Below are 26,070 nucleotides of genomic sequence, written 5' to 3' on the forward strand. Positions count from 1 at the left end.
TGTGGCTTGGACCTAATGTATTACCAACGCCACTGTGAAGTGCTCGCTCCGAGACGGTAGAGGGACTTTAATGCTGTGAAGACATGCAGCTCTGAAGTTAAACTGACCGATTGTCACAGGGATATTGGTGAGAAAGATAAAAGTGGACTGGGATCTGCTGGGAGCAATAGTGAGAATATAGGAGATGAGGAAATGCCCATCTGTAAATAAACAGAAAGCAGATAGTTCCTGATTTCAATTATTTTTAAAGTTCACCATCTTTAAGATCAGTACCTGTATACTGTTTTCTATGAATACTGCCGTCTCCTTGGTAATTATAAAACTGCATAGTCGACTGAGCTCTCTGATAGTCTCTGATAGAGCCTCGGTGCTCTTTGATGCCCAGCATTGCAGGAGATGATGTGGCACTGGCGGCTGTGGAGAAAAACAAAAAGCAGATTTCATTTCCACAGCTCGTCCTGTTTTAGTGCTGCTGTCTGCCTGCAGGGTTCGAAGTTACCAGAACGTACTGGGGTGGCTGACTGGAGACATCTGAAGCGTGCTGGTGGGCAGGTTGGGCTGGGACTTGAACCTGTCCCGTTCAAGTGTTGACACTGGGGTGATGAAATGGTTTTGGTTCCAGCCATCCTGTGGAGGGGAGAAAGTGTCAGTCTGAAGAACTAAACCAAAACAATTATGCACCTTTGAACCTTTTTCACATTTCACTGTTATAAGCAGAAACTTTTTAACTGGGATTTTACGTAATAGACCAACACAAAGCAGTGCATAATTGTGGAGTGAAAAGAAAAATGTTCAATGTTTTCAGACATTTTACCTATAAAATCTGATAACTGTGGCGTACGTCTGTGTCGAGTCACTCTGAGGCAATACTGTAAAACCACTTTTCACAGCAGTTACAGCTGTAAATATTATGGGGTATGTTTCTACCAGCTTTACACATCCAGAGACTGAAACTTTTGTCCCACCCCCCATTTGGAAAAACTACTCAAGCAGAGGATGGAAAATGCCTGTGAACATATTTTTTTTATTATTTTCGCAGATTCTTATTTAGATTAAGGTCTGCACTCTGACCAGTGCATTCAAATACATGAATATGCTTTAATCTCAGCCATTGCATTAAAGCTCTGGCTGTGTGTTTATGGTCCTTGGTGAACCTTCATCCCCAGCCTCTAACAGCTTTTCTTGCTCTATCCATCTTCTCATCAACTCTGACCAGCTTCCCTGTCTCTGCTGAAGAAAACCATCACCACAGCATGATGCTGCCGCCACCATGTTTTATATTGGGCATGGTGTCCTTGGCGTGATGTGAAAGGTTTTCCATCACACAGAGTTCTGCATGTGAGGCAAAGACACACAATGTTAGTCTCATCTGACCAGAGCAACTTCTTCCACAGGTTTGTTGTGTCCTCTACATGGCTTGTGACAACCTGATTGTGTCTTTTTTTTTTTTAACAAAAGCTTCTTGTAACTCTTTCATAAAGGTCAGATTTGTAGAGTTTTCAGCTCATAGTTGTCATGTGAACATATTGTCCCACCTGAGCTGTGGATTTCTGTTGCAACTCCAGAGTTACCATGGGACTCTTAGTTGCTTCTTTGATTATTTCTCTTTTTACCTGGTCTGTTATTTTGCTGGATGACCATGTCTTGGTAGGTTTGCAGTTGTGCTGTACTCTTTCAATTTACAGATGGTGGATTAAACAGTGATTGGTGAGATGTCCAAAGCTTGGAATAATGTTATATAAACTATCTCTGGTTTAAAAACTCCATTACTTTATCCCTTACACGTCTGCTGGGTCATGTCTGCATGATGCAGTCTGTTTACCAAGGTTCTCTAAAATTTCTCTAATAGTTTTCCTTTCACATCACAGTATTGTGCTATATGTCACATAAAATCCCAATAAAACACATTAAAGTTAAAGGAAATACATATTTTTGCAAGGTGCTGTTTATTAAATCAAGCCTGTCACATTAAAGCACAGTTTATAAAATCATGACCGTGTGAACCTTTTTATAGATGGGCCGTAGATCTCTGTACTGCCACAGTGTGTTCAGCACCTGAGCTGCTGCTTTCACCACCTTTACCGAGTACCTGAAAAACCGTTACAAACTTGATTATACATTTGTGAGCACTGCTGAATCTTTCCAGCTTAATTGAGAATGCACTATGGTTATTAAACAACGACATGATTGATGGAGTAGGCTGTCCTTAATGTGTTTTAACCTAGAATAGCACTGAATATACAGCAAGCCTGAAATAGCTGCTGCAGCATTGATCCATGGGGATGGTAAACATCAACACAGACACTGCCACCTCCCCAATGGCTACAGCTGCTCTTTGCAAAGCTGTTAAATGTTAGTTTGTCTGTGAAAACACTGTCCAGTGTTCAGGAAACTATCTCAACAATCAAGTGCATTAGTAACCCACCTGTCTCCCCTGCCCTTGGTGATGTCGACCAGCTTCTTGATGCCACCCGTGTCGGCCAAGGCCTTCGCGTTTTCCATGTTTTTGCTGGTGACCTCGTGCAGCGTGCAACAGATAGCAGCCACGGTCTCATCTGACAGCAGGGTGGTGTTCCCCCCAGGGAGGCGGTTTACCAGGTCCCTCATCGCGTACTTCCCTGCAAGGCAGCGAGGAGAGACTTGCAGCTTATGTGTCATGACATAATGTACTGCGGGTTTGCAGCAGAAGCTCAGGCAAGGACAGAGTGAGGGCGCGATGCATCACATGCGCACATGATCTTTTTCAAATGTTGTGTAATGCACATGTAAATATTTCCATGCTGACCTCAACAGCATGTAATGGCATCTATATATAACACATTAAATCTGCTGCGGGCTGCAGCGTTGTAGGCAGTTTTCCTAAATGACACTGTAAGGGTGTTTCAGTGTAAAGGAGGATTGCCTCCCTTATCTGTCCTTCAGTGCTGCAGCCCAGCTGAAGATGTTGAATACTTGCTGCACTGCGTCAAACAAACACCTGCTACAGAATAAACATTCATTTCACAGAGTGAAAGACTGTTTAATGAAGCACAGGAGGATTACTGTACAGCTTTAGTTGAACCATATGCTCACCATGCATATGTCTTTTCCATTTTAGGCTGTCAACTGCTTTTTTGTTGTTTTTTTTTTCCCTGGGTCAAGATGATGACAGAAGAGTCCGTCTGATGTGATGAAGAAAGTGTTAAGGGGTATGCCTACAACCTGAAAAAAGTCAATTCAGCTGTGCTTTTGTTTGCTTGAATGTCCCAGTGAAAGCTTCACCACACACAGATGCACCGAGGAGTGATAAACAAGCTCCTGGGTAAGTATTTATTTAAAGTTTGGACTGATTTGATGACAGACTTGTCAACAAACCATCTAGTGGTTCTAAGATTGGTTTTGAGGTGTGCCAGGAGGCACGCCCTTTAGTTTTGAAAAGACATGCGTCGAGAAATCTTCAGTCCAAACATTTTTTTATTATTAAGTGCACCTTGCCACGCGCTACCGGGTCACGCTGACAATAGCACTCTTCAGTGTTGATGCTGACAGGAAAGAAGACTGAAACGTAGCTATTCTCATGATAGGTCAGTTAGAAAAAGCATAGAAATGTTAGAAGCTGTTTAAAAGGGAATTGTATTTTCTACAACATGAAGAGACATGTCTGCGCTTCATTAAGGCAGCGAGAGAGAGCAAGACTTTCAGGAAATAACAGGAAGGCAGTGTATATCTTAGCAAAGTTGCCCTGTTTTATCCATTTGAGCTGTCAGCCTGCCTGTTATGGAACATGCAGGATCTGGAAATCTTGGCAGGCTGTTGAAAATCTCAGAGTTGAGTTAAGGATCTACACATGGAGACTGCTGCTTTAGTAATGCTAATCACACTAAATACGACTCCTCTCTCACAGACATGACATTTTCTCTTATCCTAATAAAACTAATTAATGATCGATCAAAGAAGGAAGGCTTGAAAAAAGTTATTTGCTGTTTTAATGTCTTGTAATATAGTAGTTATTTGGTAATCTGCAGGTGAAAACATTTACAAAAACTGGAGTCTAGAAATCTGACACAAAATTCTGATCGGTGCATCAGAACTAGCGCCATCATGACGTAAAAGAAGGTCCAGTATCTGTTTGCTTCAATGCGTCACTATTCCCCGGTAAATAGACCTCCAGTTCTTGTAGGGAAACCTCTCAACCTTCTGCATCATCTGACTTTAAATCTGCTTTCCAGAAACTTTTTTATTTGCTTCTTTCATCTGCAGCAAAACTTTAGTTATGATTTATCCTCAAGCTGATAGTGCCAGATGAAATCCTTTTAGAGACTCAGGTAAAATAACTTTCACTCCAAATAATTTTTACAACGCCAGTTAATGCCAATCTTTGGTGCGTTATTGGTTCAAAACTGGCACCGACAACGTTCCTGCCTTGTGTAAATCTGCACGATGCCTCTTTGATTTTCATGTATATTATGGGTTTATTGATTTTTCCTGCAGAGATGCTGCCATCTGTAGTCAATCACGATCACTTTACAATAAGTTAATGTTGCTTTGGCGAGCCAGAGGATCATTTTTGGACAGAGAATATATGTAGACTTCAGACTTTATTAATAAGATCAACACATCAAGTGAGAGTTTGAAATTGTTTGTGCATTACATTGAGCCAAACACATTCACAGCATGGCCTCTGACTTATTGGTAAACTACAATACATTATAATGCAGAAAAAACTCCTCAAAATGATACATAAACTCTTTATAATAGCCAAAGACATATTTTATACACAACCGTGTGACCCCTGACCTATAAGCTCCTTGTTCCTGATGTCCAGTGCCATGTTCCTCAGAGCGGTGGCGACCGAACACACCACCCTGTCGTTGTCCATCCGCAGCAGCTCCACCAGGATGGGAAGCCCTTTCTCTTTACGAACTGCTGCACGAATGTACGCTGCAAACTGAATGCAGACAAGAGATGAAAATTTCATTAAGGTCTCTGTGCCACACAGGAATACTGATGGGCCTGAGATGTGCATGGTAACATTTGTGATTTCAAGCGTAAAACTGACATCAGTTTGACTGACGCAGAAGAGTTGAGCTGCTAAATCCATTTGTACAAGTTGAATAGATGCATTGTTTCCAAGATATCACATCTACAGTAGAAAAGCATAAGAAAATGTTTGCATTTGTGTTTTGATGAATGCACATTTGCACTGTACCTTCCAGTTACCAGCTGACAGGTTCTGAAGGGAACCTGCTGAACCTTCAAGAGTGGCGGGGTTGGAGCTCTCAGCTAGCAGCGTCAAGTAGGGCTTGACCACCGAGGGGTGCCACAGCATCTCTGCCCCTTTAGGAGACTTGGAGAAGCCAGGGATGGGCCCCACTCCGTCCCACTGAAGACACAACAAGTTACAGGTCCGACTGTGAAAAGGTGATGCTTTAGGAATAATTCAGAGTTTAAATAGATGCACAGTCCTCCAGAGATCAGAATGTAAAGATTTTTCCTTGATCAGCTCTGATCAGTGACCAGCAGTTCAAAAACTCAAAATAATATTAATAAAAGAAAGTCTGATGATGGTTGGGGACATTTACTTTGATGCATAAATAGAGATAATCTTGTAATTCCTTCAACTAAAAATTATTTTGTTAATCTGTTGACTATTTTTTCAGTAACAAAAGGTGCTCAATAGTAGATTTTTTACAGAATCTGAACCAGGTGAAGCTAAAGCTATGCCACTTGAGGAGATCTGGATCAAGTATATTTACAGAGAAAGAAAGGTTTTTATCTTAAATACAAAATGGATATATTTTTTTGTACAGTTTTGGCTTAATTACTGCTCTGATTGGTTTGTTCTTTCAGCAGATGGCATGTTTTAGAGTCTGTATGCTCTTGTTGACAATTATTAAATTAGCTGATGATTATTTCGATAATCAATTAATCACGATTAATCTGATTAATTGTTTCAGCCCTAGTTCTTCTAAGAAGAAAATATAAAAAAAGTCAGATGTTCGACCTGATTGGTGCATCCAGAACCTATGAAGCATAAACAAGCAGAATAATCCACATGCAAATGATTTCAGTTGAATCACAACACTCACAGTATCTTCCTGCAAGCTGTTTTTCTTCTTCTTTCTCTTCCTGCCCCAGCAGCTGGAGTCCACCTCTTTACTGGGCGACTCTCTGCTCAGTAGGCCATCCGGTTCCTGGCCGCCTATCATTCTAGGCGGCATCATCTCCAGCTCCAGACGATAAGACAGGTTCCTTAGAGTGCAAATACAGTTCTCCACAATCTGTCAGGCACAAGGAAGTAGAAGTTTGAACTTTATGGATCTGTCTAAACCAGCATATGAAGACTAGTTAACAGTGTTTAACCAGAAAAGATAAAGAGGCCTTCTACTCATTGTGTTACAATTCAAGGTGGGCAATACGGCAAAAATGTGTTATCACATATTTTCTACTTTTTCTAATAAAATCTTGATATGATTTTAATATGATTATCCTATGTAAAAACAATTGTCTTAAACAAATAATGTGTATTATAGAACATTTAGACCGAAGAACAAAATAATAAACACTTTTGCCTAGTTCCAAACACAAAATAAAACCAAATTATTTTTGTTTAAAATGTAAATGACAATCAGCATTATTCAGTTTTCCAACATTATAAATGTTATTATGCGCATCATCATTACTGGCACCTCTAAATAAATTTTAATATTATTGACAAGTTTATTTGTTTTGTTAATTTGAATTAACAAAACAAATAATTAAAATTTAAATATTGTACAGTTAATGAGAAAACATTCCAGCAGTAAAAATGTCTCCCTTTAAATCCTTTTTTGTTGGTTTTAAGTAATATTCACTCTTTCTGACAACATTTTGTGGGGCTGTTTTTAGGATTTTTGTGGCATTAATAGCCCTTTTTGACACTTGGCAAACCGGAAATGCTTAGAGGGAAGTAGAAAGCCATGCAGCAAAGGCCCTGGGTGGTATTGCTCTTACAAGTAGTAGAAGTAATAGAAGCAGCAGCATTTTTCATCATTTTGGCCAGTCAATATTTACCCTTTCACCAACACACACAAAAAGTCTTGTAAATTACATGATATCTGTTTTAAAATACCTGCTTGTAGATTTGCAAAATCTGCGATGTGTTTTTCTTTAGACAGATATAATTCAAATAATACAAAAGCAGACTACAATAGAGAGGTGTGGTAATGATAACAGTTGTGATAAATCTGCACCTTCCTGACTAGGGATGGGTACCATTGTCATTTGAACCGATACAGTACCAATGCCCAGTGCCTGGTAATCGATACCTGGACTCAACGGTACCAGTTTTCAATACTTTTGTGTGTGTTTATGTGCTTCCTCAGATTAGAAGTATTCCCGCCACCGGCCTTGCATTTCATGCCACTAATATTGCAGCGAGCGTAATCTGCATCGCATTTTGAAAAGTGGAGTGTTTTCTATCAGCCATGCTTGCTTTGTTGACGGTACCGGCGGCTACTGACATCATTACGCTCTTGTGCGTGCAATGCTGTGTTAATGTGCGGCATGGAAAATCACCCACTCTTCTACTCCCTCAGTGTCACAATGATGCGTTTAGGTACCAAAACATGTTCCCGTTTGATTTTACGTGAATAGGTACTTGGTAGAACGGACGGAATACGGTCGGTACTGAATTCAGTTCCCATCCCTATTCCTGACTCTTCTTATCTCTCATTATGGTGTTTCTAAATCTCCTGTGACCATTCTACTTCTTCTGCCCTTTCAATGCTGTTATTAAGTATGAATATGTGTTATGGAGGGACTCCATTCCTCCACCAACGCTTGAAATGAATAGCTGACAAACACTGTGTTCCAAACACACCTTTGCAATATTAATATTGCCCCCACTGATATTGCAATGCTAATACTTTTACTTTTGCAGTTGTAGTTTCAAATAGTGTATATGAAATGATAAAAACATGTAACAACAGTCTGCTGTGCATTTCGCACCCAGCTTTAAGCTTGTCACTAAGGATTTTACAAGCAGCGATTGACAAAGATAGCTAACTGGACCTTTCTGCCCTTTATTAAAATATGTCGCACTAGTAATATCTTTGTTAGAGTCTTCGTTTGAAAAACAACCAGAATGCATTGATTTCAAGTCCATTTTCACTGAGTTTTCCATTCCTTAGCCTTACAGAATGTCAGGAAACATTATCTGTTTGACAAAATATCATTCCCAAAGGGAGAAACAATCTCCACATTTCAGATGATCCACTTAAAGTTCATAAGGCAAGGATTCAAGCGTGGGAGATGTACTTTCTTTTCTGCTGCAGCCATTGAATAAATGTTAATTTACTGTATGATTAACATCTGATGCTTAAGGTTCACCGTTACGCTCGCAGTGGCTGTGCTTTAGGGGACAAAGGACATGAAACAGTTTCTGCAAACTGCTCCGAGGGTCAATTAGACGCCGGCAATAAAATGATTCAAAGAGGATAAGTGTGGTATTTTCTCCAGAGCTTCTTATCGACCGGCTGCATATTCTCCTCCAGGCCCTAAGTGTGTGTGTCTATTGTGTGCCCGGGTGGGCGGCAGGCTTTGTGTGGGGTACCTTGCTGTCAAAGTCAGAAGTGTTTACACAGGCTTTGATGACGTAGAGCAGTGAGTCAACCAGGCCGTCACAAGTACGCATCTGCTTTCTGGCTTCCTCGCCGGCTGAACTCAGGTTCCTTTTAAAAAAAGATGAACACATGAAAACACACACACACACACACACACACACACACACACACACACACACACACACACACACACACACACACACACACACACACACACACACACAGACACAGACTCAATTAGGAGGCTTTGCTCAGTAAACAAAAATCCAAAATGATAGCTGTGTGTGTGTCTCCCACTTGAAATGGTAATGTGGGCTTTGTTGTTCCCAGACAACATCTTTAATGTATGAGGAGTGTTGGTATGGCCTAACTCAGGTAATTATGGTTCTTTGCTCAGTAAACAAGGAACTTTAAACCATACCTTTGCATGTTCACATGATGCACAAACATACACACAGTTCAAGTGACTTCCTCTAATTAAAACATCAAAGCAAGATATGGCAGGATAAAGAAAAAAAACTTTTAATGTGTTTTAAACGTTTTTGAGGATTCCTACAGTTTTCATGTAAAAATTCCAGATTTTTCCAGACTCATCTATCCAGAGCTCTCCGTCAGTTATGCTCATTTGACCAAAGTACAAAAGTTCAGCATGAACCTATGACAAATATTCCTACAGGAGGCAGCCTTTAAATGTGGAACCTGGATGGATAGATGCAAGGAAGGAAGGACGAGGCAAAAAAATAAGGATATCAGGGAGGACGGAAGGAACGCAGGACAGCAGAAAGAAAAAAAGTAAGCCAGGACAGAAAGAGAGGAAGGATAGAAGGAAAGAAGAAAGTACACGGGAAAGGAAGGACAGAAAATACAGAAAGCAAGAAAGGAAAGAAGAAAGAACATAAGGACACAAAGAAAAAAAGCGGAGTTATGACAAGGATGGACAGACAAATGCAAGGACGGAGATACATTTAGGACCGCATAGGACCTAAGTGAAATAGTGATCTATTGCATATAAAGGGAGGGAGACGATGGATATTAGATGTAATAGCACCAAATGCCCACAGTGGGGTGCTAGTGCCCAGCGTGATCATCAAGTGGTTTACCTAAGGCAGCCTGTAGTGTTTCTCAGCACTAGGGAGGAGTGAAACTTCAGCTTGTGGTCATCGTCGAAGGTCGAGCTGCTCCATCCAGAGTGAGGGATGATCACAGTGTTGGTCAGAGTGGATAAGGCGTCCCGGATGATTGTCATCTTGACGGCGTCGCATGACGAAAGGTTCCACAGGACCCCTGAGGAAGCAAAGGAACAAAAGGGATACAAAGCTCCTTTTTAGTCAGCCGTTATCTGCAGTTAGAGGAACCCATAAGAGAAAAAAATTCAACTTGGACTAGGCTCAGCATGGGTACAAGAACAAATGCAAACAAACAAGCAGGCATTCAGACAGAGAGCCTCAGGTAAAACACTTCTTTAGAAAGAAACCACAGCTTTAGCATCAATGCATCAAATTTCATTTACAGAGGATATCCTCAAGGTAGAGACTATTACATGGATTGGAAAAAAAAAGAAAGGATGAGGCAAGGATCCTTATGGCTCAGTCATTTAAAATGAAATATAAATAACGGAAAGTCTTCTATCATTTCACTCTATTCAAATATACTTATGGTAACCGCTGATAATCATGCGCGGTCCTGACAGCCTTTGATGCTGCATCTGTTGAGGATTAGCCAGCATGTAGCATGTTCTCCTAATTAGATGGCTCTCGCTGCAAGGCTTCTACTAAAGGCTCCAGCCGCCTTCTGCAGGGTATCTGTAACCTTGCAGTATCTGTAATGCTGCACAAGCTCAAGTCTCAAGTCTTGGGAGTAAACGTGGGGCTACATTTCACAAATGCTGCCATGACAAAACTAAAAGGGACACGTAAAGCATGCATGTGGCCAACCAGGTATAGTCTGACCTGCTGCTTTTTTGTGCACAACAATGTGCCCAGTTTGCAAATATGGAAAACATGGCATGAATCCATGCAATCATCTGCGGTTTCTTGAATAGAAAACCTTTCACCAATCGGCATAATAAACTGAATTTGACTGCATGTTATGAGAACTAGAATCCAGTTTTACTGTATGTAACTGAGTGCAAATTTGTGTAGAATTTGAATGATTTATCTATTTTTGTACAGGAATTTAATCTGTCTTGTAAAGTGGCTTATAATGACATTTGTTCTAAATTGGTGGTTTGTAAATAAACTGAATTCCATGTTTAATTCTGCATTTTCATTTTTATGCCACCCAGAAGGAAATATTTTTTGTAGATCTAAATAAAAACAAATTTCTGCAGTTTTTCTCTAAATTTTCTCTCAGCATGTTGTTGTCTGACTCTATTTGAAGAAATGGAAAGTTTATAATAGATCCCTGGAGCCCAATTCTGACAGAGCTGGCAAAAGGTTTTATCAAAAGATACGGTGAAAATATTGTCTCCTGTAATGCCTTAGTTTGATAAATTATGCTTAACAATATTACTGTACATAAATCAATCAGTTTCACAGTTAAATATTCCCTGAGGGGTGAATTCTTTCACCTTCCACTGAATGATCTTTATCACAAATTCAATGTATCAAATTAAGATTTATTTATTTAGCATCACTAACACATTTACACTTCAATCAAATACTATACAAAAAAAACAATATTTATTATTAATGAACCTAAAGTCTACTCAGTAATATTTACTGATTAGTAGTAAAACGGTAAAATTCAAGAAATGGAAATTAAATGTTTTAAATATTATCTGACCTTATTAAAGCTTAAATGTTATTAATGGTTATCGCCCTCTGAGGAGATTAAAGTTAGGGAGTTTACTGCTTAATTTTAATACCTGATGCTAATCAGAGAGGGTGGAATAAAGAAGAAGGAGGAGGAATTCAAAGTTTCTGTACTACCTTTTATCTGTCAGCTTCTTACATGAGAACCAGGCAGTTTGCTTTCTCAGAACCACTTGCGTTTCAACTTTGTGGCTCTTCCACTCGAGTCTCTTTTAGCTGGTAGGAGAGTCAGCTTTCAGCTCTACACAAAAACATCTCAAACGAATCTCAAGAGGGTTTTCAGTCCGTGGTCCGACACAGTTAGTGAAGACTTCTAGCTTGTCCTTGTTCTTTTCTCACCTCTCTTACTGCGCGAGTCTCAGAACTCCTCCAGGGAAGGAGTTCACAGAAGGTCCCGATCAACCAATCAGAAGCAAACTTTGGGAAACGTGTGACCCATGTAATGCTAGACAGTAAGAAATGTGGACTCTTTTATGATTTAGAGACAGACCAAGAATATAGACAAACTGACCTTGTAGATAAAGAAACATCTAGCATGAGCTGCTAACAAATTTAAGGTTTCAAATGCAATCATTCGTTTGAATAAAGAAAGTTCATATATAAAGTTTAACAAATCAATCAATATTTAAACTTTGACTAAATTTAATTTTAAAAGCTTTCAGAATTTCTTCAGTTATCAAAATAAGACCCCTGAGGCCATGGAACACTGACATTTGGAAAATTCTAGGACTTGGGATAAGACGTTGTCGTGGATACATCTAAAACGGCTGTCAAGGATATTTTCAAAGATATTTTTTCGGCACTAGTGGCCTTTTATATTTTGATTTTTTGACAATAGGCAGACAGGAAAGAGGGGTAAAGAGAGGGGGAGACATTCGGCAAATGGGTCTGGGACTCAAACCCAGGACGGCCGCTTCGAGGACTGTAGCCTCCGTTTATGGTCGCGCGTTTAACCCCTACACCATCAGCGCCGCCCCCCTGTCAAGGATATTTTCAAGGTACTTGGAGAAAAGCAAATTCCACGCGTTAGTAAAGGCCAAGTTTGGTTATGTTCTGTGCCCTACTAATTAAAGTTTTTAATCAGCAATTTAAATTATTAGTCGTTAAACAATTCAAAATATGCTGAAATCCCCCTTAAATGTCCCTCATTTAAAAAAATCTTCATAATAAAACCAGGGATAATCTACTTGACTTTTAAATATGTGGCATGGCCGCCTTACTGGAGCCTGCTGGCAGTGTTAGTGGTTCTGCATACCAAAAGCAGAGCATAAGGGTGGGATACAATCTAGAGCATAAGGGTGGGATACAATCTAGAGCATAAGGGTGGGATACAATCTAGAGCATGAGGGTGGGATACAATCTCTGCTTGAGAAAGCGGTACATACTATTATGACATTTCTGCACTTATTCAAGCACATTCATGTCTGTATTTTTGATTTTCAAACCAAACACAAAAGGAACATGTTGAAAGAGCAGCTTTACAGCAGGAAAAAATAATCTCTGATTTTTGCTGACTAATGTCTTTTCCTTTAACTTCACAATCCAATCAATCCACGTCCCCCCTCAAGCACGTTCCTCCGGTCCACACCCACTCTAACGGCAATTTGTTGAAATGAATGTTCTCTGCAGGATATCTGATTGGTCCTCCAGAGGCTACATGCTAGAGAAATCAACTACAGTTATTACTGAGGTGTGACTGACAGGGCTGTCAGCAGAGCAGCACCAGGAGCAATACTCATAAGTCATATTTGACAGTCAGATGGACCAAACCTGTGTCCATTTGTTTCTGTGTGTGCACAAAAATATCAGCCTGATATTTGTCTTCCTGTTTTGTTGCTGCTTTCTCGTGCCTTTGCCTGACTTTTAAACAGAGACCCAAAAACAATGTGATAGCAGCAGGGTCATTAATTTATAAAAGGAGCACAGAAAGGAACTCAGAGTGCTTTAATGAGGGAACTGAGAAAAATATCAGGAAGCTGGTAGTTAATCTGAATGAAGCTTTCTTTTAGGATTAGATGGGTTGGGCATGGCGGTGGCAGGGGTAAAATGCGGGACCCATATTCAGAGGCGTCAGTCTTTGACGCAGCTTTCACAGGTTTGACTCCCAGCCCAGGCGACCATGTCTCCCCTCTCTCCCCTCTATTTTTTTTTGACCGTTATCTAAGCAAAACAAGCTTATCAGACAGACGGCAGATAATCACCAATGTGCTGGTAAATTTCTGTGTCAAAGACATCAGATTGTTAGCTTTAGTCCTCGGTGTAGGCGTCAGAAATCCAATGCTTTTTTTCCTGACCCTGGCCACAACGTCCAAGCACATAATGGGATGCTATTACATAACACTACAGTAGCCTGCAAGAAGATACTGTGAAAGAAATGATAGTGTGTTTTTGATCTGCGGACATTTTCCACTATGGAGCTTGGTATTACAGAAAACGTTTACTGCATCGCTGACTCATGATGCGGCCACTTCCAATAGCGACAATTAAATAAACAACTCTAGATAAAAATAAAACGACCTTTAAATTGTATTTTCTGGTGCACCACTGTTATATTCTACCAGCTGCTTAAGCAAAAGATTACGGTTATGGGTGGGTGATATTAAATAGTGATGGATTAGTACATGTCAACATTTTGGGTTCGTCTATAAGGCCTATTCCTGTTCTCTGCTCTTGCTCGGGTGCCTCAGTTTTTCTTCCCTTCATTCCCATCAGCTTGATAAACTATTTTAATGTAGTAAGGATAAAACAGTTCCTGACTGTTAATTATAACCATTGTTGTAGTGTAGTGTTATATGAGTACAATAACTATTACCGTTTGAAAGGTAAATTAACGGTAAAACCATATGTGCACTCCTCAAACTCCTCAAACGTAGCATCTCAGACCCTTTGCTGAAGACACAAACTGAAGGCATTGAAAGTGAAGCAGGGAAATATCAAGGGTTACATGTAGCTGGATTGTGTATGTTATAACTGCACAAGTAAAGTTTTTGAAGATGTTCTCGTCCTACTCCATCCAGAAAGGAAATGCAAAGATCCCGCCAACAGCTCCCTAGCAGCTAATGCTAATTAAAATTTTGTTGAATGTTGGTGATATTAAGAAGGAGCCGAAATGGTCTTTATGAAATACTACTTCCTGGGATCTTTCTAATATTTTTTCTATCAACTTGGACATATGAGCTTTTGAGTAAAAATAGAACCCATATTTAATCTGCATTCTTCAAACAACCGTGCAGTGCCAACAAATCAGGAATGTTTAGTCTCCTATTTTAATTTTCTTTGTTGTTTTTATGACGTATACCCACTAAACAGACGCCCGGTTTGTCTGTAAAGCTAGCAACACTAGCTTTAGTAGAACTGGTGCTCTAGACCTGCAGACCATTACCTTAACTCGGAGATTTGCAGTAAAATGCCCAGCGTTTTTGATATCTACTGAGGTCGGCTCTGGGTCATTTGAAGAAACATCCCTAAGGTGGGTACAGATTGATGACCTGCGGCAGAGAACTACTTTCTGTTCCTCAGAAATGGTAGGTACAAGCATCCAAATCTACAATAGTATGATCATGTTGAGGAATAAAATGACCAGCAGCTACTCTAACCAAACTCTTGTAGCAGTGTAGATGGTGTAGGGGTTAAGCGCGCGACCATATACGGAGGCTACAGTCCTCGAAGCGGCCGTAGCGGGTTCGAGTCGGACCCGGCGACATGTGCCGAATGTCCCCCCCCCTCTCTACCCCTCTTTCCTGTCTGCCTACTGTAAAAAATAAATAAATAAATAAATAAAGGCCAGCAGTGCCGAACAAATATCTAGAAAATAGCTACCTTTGAGTCCTCTTCCCTCAGTAACAACTTCCACACAGAGGGAGGTTGCTGTCAGAACAACTTGGCAGAGCTTATGTACAGTGTGTTCATGGACTGAAACAAAGGTGGGATTTTTGAGTTTCCAAAAACTAGTCAGGTTGGGATGGTCGAGCTGAAAAAACGGCCACCAGCTGATTTCTCAAAGCATCTCAAGCTGATTCGAGCACCATTAGCTTCTTGCAAAGACTACTGAAATCATGTGTAAATAGTTACTTGAAGGCTCCTTAAAAAATCCACCAATTTCTTTTATTGAGCTTTTTATGTCTGAATTAGCAATTATACAAGACCAGCACCTCCTGCAACTTCCCACAATAACAGCACAAAACCACCGCTTTGACCCAGCAGGTTCTGTGATGTTTACTTGTCGAAAGGAAAGCAGTTTCAGTGCTGAGCTGAGCTGCCTTGGTTAAATCTGAGAGAATCATCCAGGAGAAACAGCAGCGCCTTCACAAGGAAACTTTTTTATCTTGATGAGGGGTAGCCGATGTGTGCAAATGGTTGTTGACTGAGTGATTTGGGTGTCATCATAAGTTTCAAACTAACCAGTTGCCACTGGGCTAACAGTGTATTTGAATCTACTTTGCTTATCAGGAGCTGCAGATTATGTATGCAGGAAATACAACTCTGCTACTTTAGTAATTTTCCCCTATGTTTTGTGTTGTTTTTTTATTTTTATTTTCTGTCCAGCAACAGACAGAATTGCAAATCCATGTGCCTGCAATAAAGAGCAGCTACATTTTTCACTTTTGATAATATAGATTCCCCAGAGTCCGAGCTTCTGTGCAAGATAAATTATATCTTGGTTACAACAATTTTCTTCATACAAAATCAAAGTGACCTCGACTGATTCCAAAAACGTTGCAGCTGCTCCTTTAAGACAATCTTTGCCTCTGAATGAAATATCAGCAGGTCATAGACATTGCCTGGTGAAGCTTTAACAGGGTCACTCTTTAGGCCAGTCTGTAATGCTGCAGATAACCTAAAAACTGCCCAGTTTATTAACCTTATAAATTCAGGGAACTGAGCTTGAAAAATGTCAATGCTCCATTGACTGAACCTTTAGAGTCATCATGGTGTGTACTTTAAGGAGCAGAAGGTGCTTCTCAGCTGAACTTAGAGCATCCTGTGCTTCGCACAATTACTGATACCCTTTTGAACCTTTTCACATTTGATCACATTTCAATCCCAGACTTTAATTTACTTTATTAGAATTGTAAGCGATAGACTAACACTAAGAAGTGCATAACTGTCAAATGAAATAAAGGTTATCCATGGTTTTTAAAAATCATGTGTAAAAATCTGACAAATGGGGTAGTTTGTCTGTATGTCTGTAATTTAATCTCCGCATAAATCCAGCTGTTCTGTGGACTCATCAGAAGTTTGTTAGAGAACACTGGTGAATAAGCAGCCTCATAAAGACCGAGGACACATACCATATCTTAAGAATTAAATTGCGGAGAGGTTTAACTTATAAAACAAACCTACTGAGAGGCCCATGCTAACTCTGGAGGAGCTGCACAGATCCACAGCACAGGTGGGAGAATCTATTTACAAGACAAGCATTAGTGCAGAACATCACAAATCTGACCATTGGAAGAGTTTCAATAAGAAAGCCATTGTTTAAAGAAAGGCATAAAATGTCCTGTTTGCAGATTGCCATAAGCCATGAGAACCACAAACTTGTGGACGGTGCTTTGGTCAAAAGTGAGTAACATTATGCATCCTTGCCCCACCTGTAACAAATAACTAATACTGAACATCAATCATGAAAGCACCACACCTACAGTAAAACATGGTGGTGGCAGCATTATGCTGTCAGCATGCTTTTCTTAAGCAGGGACATAAAAGCTGGTCAGAGTTGATAGGAAGATGGATGGAGCTAAATACAGCACAAAACTGGAAGAATAAAAACCTGTTGGGGGCTGCAGAAAACTTGAGATGGGATTGTAATGGAAATTATTTTATTAAGTGTTCCAAAGTGTATGACCTTTGGGTTACGTCACTCCTATGAACATCTGTGTTAGGGAGTAAGCTGTAAAAGCCATTATCAGACGTTTAATGGTTAAGGCCACAATTAGGATGATGTGTTGGGAAGGACAGATGGGTTCCCAGATAACTTTGTCACCTCTGAACCCGAGAAGGGTCTGGGGTCGTAAAACACAGACTCTTTGAAGTTGAGATAACACTTTCATGTTCTGGTATAAATACTGTATGTAAATGTTGATCGGGGCTCTGTTTCACTGACTAACCTCAGTGACAGAGTCATTCAAACGCTGAATGCCTTTGAATAAAACTTATAAAGACAAAGTCCGGATTTTCTCTTGTTATGAGTCAACTTCTACCCACTTTGATAAGAAAATTCCACAACAGGATGAAGGTTCACCTTTCATCAGGACAAACATACAGCCAGAGTTACAATGGAATGATTTAGTTCAAAGCATATCCATGTGTTAGAATGGCCCAGTCAGAATAAATAACTCCAGTTGAGAAAAAGCCGATTTGTAATGATAAACTGAGCCCGAGTATGTGAGCTAAAGCCTGAATGCTGAGCTTGACCCTTTAAATGGAGGGGTCATTTGTGGACAGAGTAGTAACCAAAGCAGCTGGTAGCACAGGACATGAAACCAGACCACCACATGACCTAAGATCTGCAGCAAGGGTGGCCTACTCCTGAAGCTAGCCTGAAGAGGACACCTCAACCTTCAGGAGTAGCCAAGGAAAAAAGCCATTTAGACACAACAGGTGCCCCAACAGATCAGCCTTTAACTACCTTTCAACTAAAATGCTCAGGACTGCTAATAATTCAAACGATACCTACTGCTCAGAGGTTGCTTTATAACTTTAAGCTACCCTGTGCAATCCCCTTGTCCACCAGGTAAAAGCTCTTTGTGTGGATTGTTCTTATTAGCTGTGATTAACCAAAGGTGATGCTGGACTGCTGACCTTTCCAAACAGGACCGCTGCCCCCATCCTCCCTAACCCCAACCAATTACCCACCGCAGGCTTTCTGAAGTGTGGATGATACAAGAAAACTTTAACAGAGCTCACACAAAAGCTACTCAGCCTGATTTGGAAAAAGAAGTTCCTGCACACGATTTTTTCAGGTTTGAATAAAGAGCGCAAAAACAGATGTTTTAGATTTTCTTCTTAAACTCCTTTAATACAAACAAGTGGGAACAGAGACAAATTATCCTCCTGTGCCCTTTAAAAATGTTGAATATTTTCTCCTCCAGTTTGTGTTAGGCAAAGTAAACACACTTGATTGAAAGAGGAAGCTGAAAACAATCTCCACCCAGTTAATACGAAATGATTGTGCTCATACTCCAGCTGAATTGTTTTGCCCCTGCGGACTACTAGACTGTAACCTGAAACTGAGCAATGAAGAAGGCTGGAGTCTCTGCACAAACAGCTGACTCAGGCACCTGGAAGTCAAATGTCTTTGGCTTGCTCATTTTAGTGGTGCTCCACCTTGATCCAAAACAACATAGATTTATACCCTGTTTACAGGGCTTAAACAACACAAACAAACCCGAGTCGCATTCAGCCCCCGGGCTGGCAGGAGGGGATATGTGGACACAGTAAAACCCATCAGTCCTCTGGATATCATTTAACACGCCAGCAGTAAGTTAAGAGAAAACTTTAGATAGAGACAGTAAAACACTGACAATGTATGCTAATAACATGGCACTCCCTAACAATGTTCAGATGTAATCATCATATGCAGAACCAAACAACCTATAAGATGCAAGAACTAAAAAGTGGTTAGATTATAAACCCAAATAAAAAAAAAAACGATTTTAGTAGTCAAGTCATCTAATCTCTTATTAATGAAACCAAAAAGAAGGAGAAACTTCTTAAATGTGAGAAACGTAATATCTTAGACATTAGTACTGCTTCTTTTCTTTGAAAAATTGTGAAAGGTGTTTTAACTCACAAACTGAGTCACAAACTTGCGGCACATCAAGTAATAAAATATACAAAGTAATTTTATCCACTGTATATAAACAGATGTTACAAATATCAGTTAATATATTTTGTTGTTTTGGTAGAAATATAAAGAACCTAAAGATCAGATCAGAGATCAGCTGGCTGGGATTGTGAAGAGTTTACAAACATCGGTTGTTGTTTAAAACAGCATTCATAAAAGGAGTTGGTGATATTAGGGTTTCTGTTTGCAGGGAGGTCAAGAAAAAATTATATGATTTGTGTCCAGAAGCACTGCAGTCCTCCAGAAAAATCCAGAACATAGGAAAAGAATAAACATTTACTGGACGAGAGGTTGAATGACTAATGATCTGACTGAGCTGGTTCTCTGGATACGGAAAACCAGGCCTAGCACGAGTACTGGAACCACTTGTAGAAAAAAGAAGAAAAACTGTTTAACTCTGTGAGGCCCTTCTTTCTTTGAGTTGACTCGTTTTTTACCAACAATGCAGTTGAAAAACCTTTTTCTGTTTTGTTCAGTTTTTTATTTATGCCTGGAAAACACCCCTGCATAGCAATCTGTGGTTTAATAAAACATTTTTTATGTATTTTTAACCCTACAGTGAAAATATGTTATGAAAAGGTCAAATAAGCAATAAACTATATGTGCTGATTTTCTTTTAATATGGCTGTAAATCACACCAGAGCATTGTAAAACACACACACACCTTCTCCACTCATGCTGACCAACCTGTGACGAGCTCCCGCACTTCTGCATCGACGGTCTTTCTCAGCAGGCGGAGCAGGGCAGGGATCCCTCCCGCGTTCTTGACCGCGATCTTGTTGTCGTCCATAGCTTTCCCATAAACAAGGTTCCTCAAAGCCCCACACGAGTTTCTTTGGACCTCAACGGTTTTATGGTCCAGCAGGTCCACCAGGTGTTTAATTCCTCCCAGTCGGCACACCTGGTGACAGGGTGAACGAGGTCATGCATGAATTTCACACAGGAAATGTTTGAACTGAGGTTTTTTTTCCTTGTTTAGTTATATTGTGGAGAACAAAAATCATGAATTTATTCATGCGACAGGAGATTTAGCAGCAAGGAATTTATTCATACCAAACCCAAATTATCGGGAAAAGTAATGCTGGTTGGAATGAAAGCTTAAACCGCAGGAGATTACAGGTGAAGAAAATAAAAGCAGACATTTCTTCTGTGCACAAAATGAATTGAATAATAAAAATCTATAAAAACAAAGCTACAGCTTTAAAATTAGTAATAAACTGAGATTTGACATTTCAGAATACAAAATATACTATTTATATTGAATACATTATATGTTTTTTCTTCATTAAAATCAGGTTTTCCACAAATATGCATTATGCCAAATAATGAATAAACAGGACATTAAATGCCCATAAAAACAAAAGATGCTTGTAAGTTCATTCGGTTTTTGTGGGAGCAGAGAAAATGTGGTTTGCATATGTTGAAAAACTTAATACCTGAATTGGCTGAATTGATTCATCTAAATCATGAATTAAATTGTAATAAATTATTTAACACTCTGTCTAAAACCTTTATGGCAGAGCTTAGTTTATTTTTGCAGCTCTGGCACATGTTCAGGATAAAAATGGTAAAGGATCAAGTTTAGTTTGGAGATTACTTTAAGAAAAGAGAACGTTAATGCTTTACATATTACAAAAGAATTCAAGTTTAACAAAAACTTTCCAAAGAAATATTTTAAAGCTTATTTGTCTTCTCTTTTTATGGGAACTAACTATTGTTGAAGATTTGTGCTTATGCATCATGAAAGTCAGAGCTGAAAAAAAACGTGATGCTAAAAAAATGAACCCCGGTAACGTAATAAATGTTGCGTTACCTTTAAACATACACCTTGATTAAATTAATACAAATTAAATTAACATAATATGAATGGTTGTGTAGATCAAGATCATCAGAGGTTAGGGTGTAACGAGACTGTGTACGGGACTGCTAGCATGCCACCCACCTCACTCTTGACTCTATTATCACCAAAACACAGGTGCTGCAGGTAGGCGGCTGCATTGGCCTGCACTGAGGGGAAGTGGTGCTGCAGCATGTGGATTACCTCTGTTAGCTCCGGGTCACGCCACGCAAACTCTCTGGAAGAACAGGTGGGGTACAAACATATCAGCATGGTGACAGGTGCAAAGAAACTGAAGAAAAACATCAGCAACTCTGAGTCAACTTCAGTTGTCTTCACCTAAATTTGTTTTATTTTTCATTTATTTCATTTAGCATTTATTTACCAGGAAAAATCTCTTTGAAATGAATTCATCTCTTTATTAAGAATGCCCTGGAAAGACCACAAATGCTAAGAATCAGAATACACACCCATTATCAACGTTTTGATTAAAATCAAATTAGAAAAAAACTTTTGTTTGTTGTAGAAGTTATGGATCATTGCACTACGCAAAGATGTAAGTACTTCTTAAGGTTTATATACATTTATTAATGCTTTTCTTCAATTAGAACTCAATCACTTACAAAATGAGAGCACGTGGAAGTACAGGCACAGCTCAATAAACTCACAAATCATCACAGACGTGTTTTATTTCCATGCTGTATCAATGCAGCATGGCATGGAGGCGAAGGCGACCATCCTGTAGCTCTGCTGAGGTGTTAATGAAGCCTATGTTGCTATTATGGCATCCTCCAGCATGTCTGTATTGTTGGTTCTGGTATCTCCTTATCTTTCTCTCTTGACATTACTCTATGGGAAAATGCATCTCCATAACACTTACCAGGAGAGGGCAGCATGAAGTGCTCTAAAATGTTCTGGTAGATGGCTGCGCTGACTTCTAACAAACACAGCAGAAAAACCACAATATGCCAAAAATCATCAACCTTTAGAAATGTCATTCTGGACTTCGGGCAACCTGGACTCTCTCTCCAGATGTGAAAAGAGGAGTTTAGACCACTGAACAAAAAGTCCATTCTTTGTTCCCCTTAGTCCAGGTAAGAAGCCTCTGTTTCTGTCTCTGGTTCAGGATTGGGTAAACACAAGCAAGTCAATAGTTGTAGCCCATGTCTTGGATATGTCCATGTATGGTGGCTCTAGAAGCACTGACTCCAACTCTAGTTCTTCTTTAAATCTTACCCAAAGTCTTGATTTGGCTTTGTACCTTTTTTCTATGATACTTTTTCCTTTCACTTAACTTTCTATTAATATGGTTTCATACAGGACCCTGTGCACTACCAGCATCTCTGGTAGTGACCTTGTGTGGCTTACTTTTCCATAGGAGGGTGTCAATGACTCTCTGCTGGACAACTGTCAAGTCTTGCCAATTATTGTGTGGACCATAAAATAACATTTCTACATGAAAAATTCTTTTATTTATTTTATTTAACACATTTTCAGAGAAACTGAATTCTGTGTTTTCATTGGCAGTAAGCCACACTCCTCAAAATGAACCAAAGTAAAGAAATAAATCCCTGTGTGATATCAATCTATATCTCTATAGACATTTTCTGTAAATGAAATAAACTACAATTCAATGACAATATAATTTATTGAGATGCACCTTCAATTTATCCCACAATGCTTCAGTTAGAGAACTGTTTTTTTTGTGTGTAGATCTTAATACTCCTACAAGTTTAAATAAATGTATTGATCACTTTGATTAGAAACCATCCCTCGCAAATTGAGAGTAAATACTATCTACATCCTAAATCACAGAGTGTTACAGTAGTAGCAGGGACTGCTTTGCACCATTCAGTGTGAATTACACACAGTACGTCTCCAGACGGTCAACATTAACTTGTCTTTTTTTTTTTTTATATATATATATTGTTTTTGCTGCAGTAGAGGCCTTTATTTTTAATTTTTTCACAGTAGGTAGAAAGGAAAGAGGGCAAAGAGATGGGGAGACATTTGGCAAAAGTCACCAGGTCCGGGACTAGAACCCGGGACAGCCGCATCGAGGACTATAGCCTCTGCATATGATCGCGCGCTTAACCCCTACACCACCAGCACCACGCCCTAAGTTGTCTTTTTTAAGCTGAATCTGAAAATACATTCAAGGAAACAGAAATTCTAGACCAAATTCCAGTCTGGTGAACTTCCTGAGCAGCCCCTCCTGGGGTGCTCTAACTTTAAATAGCTACAGCACACTGTAAATGTAAACAAAGCCTCTAATGTGCAGGGTCAGGGTTTTACCAGGAGTTGTCAGTCCACGCTCTACACATCTGTACAACAAGAGCAGACGCAGCACTTTAGTGCATGTGAGAAGCTATTGTGAGGCGACCAGGCACAGTTGAGCCAGCTTAATGGCTAGAGCTGTGTGGGGCTATCCAGGGGGAGTTCTCTGTTTGAATAGTAAGAGGACACTGGTGTTGACCCTGCAGAACTGGGATGCCTTCTAAGCACAACTAGCCCCTCTGGATGACTTTTATGTGTTAAATTACTGACCACAGAGTAAATCTAGTGTTTATGAAAACATGACTTGATGCTGGAAATGTGAAGGTTCTTACCTGGGATCCTTCTGAATGCTGTCTATGGAAGGAGAGCGGGGGGCGCCGTCGTCCATGACGAGAGTCTGTCGAGTGTAGCTTGGATCGGAGGTCCGGTACTGCACGGAGTGGTATGGATCGGCATAGTTAGCTGCTGTGTTCAGAACATAGTTGTTTCTTTGGTAAGTCATGGTACTGCGCTGGCTGGAGGTCCTCTGCAGACTTCCCACACCTGGAAAACATGGAGGGAGATTAAATACACACACACAAAACCACACGCAAGATAGCAAAGCAATGCAAGACTAGAGTTCTGACCTTTTCAGCTAAACTGAGAGCTTTGTACTCTTGTTAGCTTAGAGGTTTTTACACAAAGCTGAAAATACAAACATGCTGCTGCTCTTCCACACTCTGCAAATTCTCAAATCTGGACCCAATTAATGATTAGGATAAAACAAAGCTCCTGTGGTTGCAGAAAGTAGAGCCATTCTCCTTCAAAGGCTTCTTTTACATTTACTAGGTTGTAGGTAGCTTGGGGGGTCCTGCTGTGTTCAGAGAGCAGAGAAGGACCCAACCTGCCAGATTATCTGCAAATTCTTTCTTCACAGCCTTCTTGATCCTTCCCGTCCCTGCATTCTTGTGCTAATTCAGCTAAAAGACACTTGTAAACACTGACCAGCTCCACAAAAAGTCAGGATTAAAATCAATAAAAATAAATCAAGCAAAAAGAGAAAAAAGAGAAGTACAGCAAGCCTGTTGGTAGCTCCATTTAGTCATCTTTCTTCTCATGTGCTCCATGATATTATAGCATTAAGACCTATTTTTTTAAACTGTATGAACAGGCTGGTAAGATTTAGCCCTCCTTCTAACTGAAGCCACGTGATCCGTGACAGCGTGGCTGCTGTGCTGGTCAGATCTGTATCAGCAAACCCGAAAGAACTGGGCACGAGTGCCCAAACTCCCTCCTACCAGGAACCAAGACGTCAACTTGTGGTCTCACTCCAAAAACACAATTTCCCGCATCAGTGCACTTCTATGTTAGGCAGTGACTCAAGTGTCCACCTCCCAAAATAAAATAAAAAAACTCACAGGGATGCAGGAAGAGGGATTCAAAACAGCACAAAGTAGCTTTTTATGTGCCGCCAGAAAATGTTGAACTCCAATAATATAATACTGAGTGATACGCAGCTGAAAAACAGACGTTTTCATTTTTTTTACTTTCTTCAAGGGGACAGATTTACATACACTAAGATTCCTATGCCTTTAAATAATTTGGGAAAGACCAGACGATGATATCATGGCTTTGTAAGCTACATTTTCATTACGGTTACATAATTACAATAAAGAATCTTGAATTTTAGTTAAATGGAACCACACCTCTGGGTGTACTATAAGGCTTGTTTGAAAGTCTTGAAAAATCTAAAGAAATTTAGATTTACAGGTATGGGCCAATGTCATGTTGCAAAGTTCAGTTCTGCTTCAACATTAGTACTTTTTACAGATGGTATTGCATTTTCCTCAAGGTCCCTCTGATGCACTGTAGAATTCCTTGTTGATTCTACTATGCTGATCTGTCCACGTCCTGCTGCAGCAAAGCATCCACCCAAACAAAACACTTTCTGCTCCATGCTCACAGCTGGTACCTGGTGCTTTCCCTGGAAAGTTGTATCTAGTTTACACAAACATGCCCTCTGTTGTGGTGTCCAAATAACTAAACTGTAAACTCATCCATGACACGCTGCATTGATGCAGCAAGTCATGCGAATGTGTCCCTGACTACATATTAACTGACTCAATTGGCTTTGCACAAAACATTAACAATCCCACCCACCTTTGTCTTCATTCTCTGGACCTTGTGCTGACATATGGCATTGAGCGTAAAGACATAACAATATTTCCTCATAACCCTGTCCTGTCTGACCATTTCTTAATAACCTTTGAGTTTAATTTAACCGAGTACTCCACACCTGAAAGAAAATGTCATTATAGTAGATCATTATCAGACAATGCTGTAACAACCTTTAAAGAATCTGTTCCACTTTTAATTTCCTCATTATCACAGAAAAGCACAGTGGAGGGCAATAATTGTGTTTCTGCCCCTTCACAAATTGATTATCTTGTTCATTGTGTTACTTCATCATTGCATGGTGCATTAGACAATGCAGCCCCCTTGAAAAAGAAGGTAATTATTCATAGGAGGCTGGCTCCTTGGTTTAATTTAGATCTGCATACTTTAAAGCACAATGTTAGAAAATTGGAGAGAAAATGGCACTCTACACACCTAGAGGATTCCTACTTAATCTGGAAAAATAGCCTACTGTTGTACAAAAAGACACTTCACCAAGCTAGAACAGCTTATTTCTCTTTATTAATAGAAGAAAACAAGAATAATCCTAGGTTTCTCTTT

The 26,070-nt window shown here is 39.8% G+C and overlaps 1 protein-coding gene across 1 annotated transcript in view; it reads right to left on the reverse strand.

Moving 5' to 3' along the window:
* Positions 1 to 26,070, reverse strand: part of LOC124870802 (plakophilin-4-like) — a 109,246-nt gene that overhangs the window by 10,685 nt on the left and 72,491 nt on the right. Inside the window, exons 10-21 of the mRNA XM_047369607.1 lie at positions 23,688 to 23,898; positions 21,184 to 21,316; positions 19,929 to 20,142; positions 9,683 to 9,866; positions 8,573 to 8,690; positions 6,069 to 6,260; positions 5,189 to 5,362; positions 4,777 to 4,927; positions 2,426 to 2,618; positions 2,005 to 2,089; positions 510 to 627; positions 274 to 414 (exon numbers count right to left, since the gene is read on the reverse strand). Of these exons, the coding sequence (XP_047225563.1) occupies positions 274 to 414; positions 510 to 627; positions 2,005 to 2,089; positions 2,426 to 2,618; positions 4,777 to 4,927; positions 5,189 to 5,362; positions 6,069 to 6,260; positions 8,573 to 8,690; positions 9,683 to 9,866; positions 19,929 to 20,142; positions 21,184 to 21,316; positions 23,688 to 23,898 (1,914 nt within the window). The remainder of the gene's footprint in view (positions 1 to 273; positions 415 to 509; positions 628 to 2,004; positions 2,090 to 2,425; positions 2,619 to 4,776; positions 4,928 to 5,188; positions 5,363 to 6,068; positions 6,261 to 8,572; positions 8,691 to 9,682; positions 9,867 to 19,928; positions 20,143 to 21,183; positions 21,317 to 23,687; positions 23,899 to 26,070) is intronic.

The sequence above is a fragment of the Girardinichthys multiradiatus genome, chromosome 7 (genome assembly GCF_021462225.1).
Source record: "Girardinichthys multiradiatus isolate DD_20200921_A chromosome 7, DD_fGirMul_XY1, whole genome shotgun sequence".
In the NCBI taxonomy this organism is placed as follows: Eukaryota; Metazoa; Chordata; class Actinopteri; order Cyprinodontiformes; family Goodeidae; genus Girardinichthys; species Girardinichthys multiradiatus.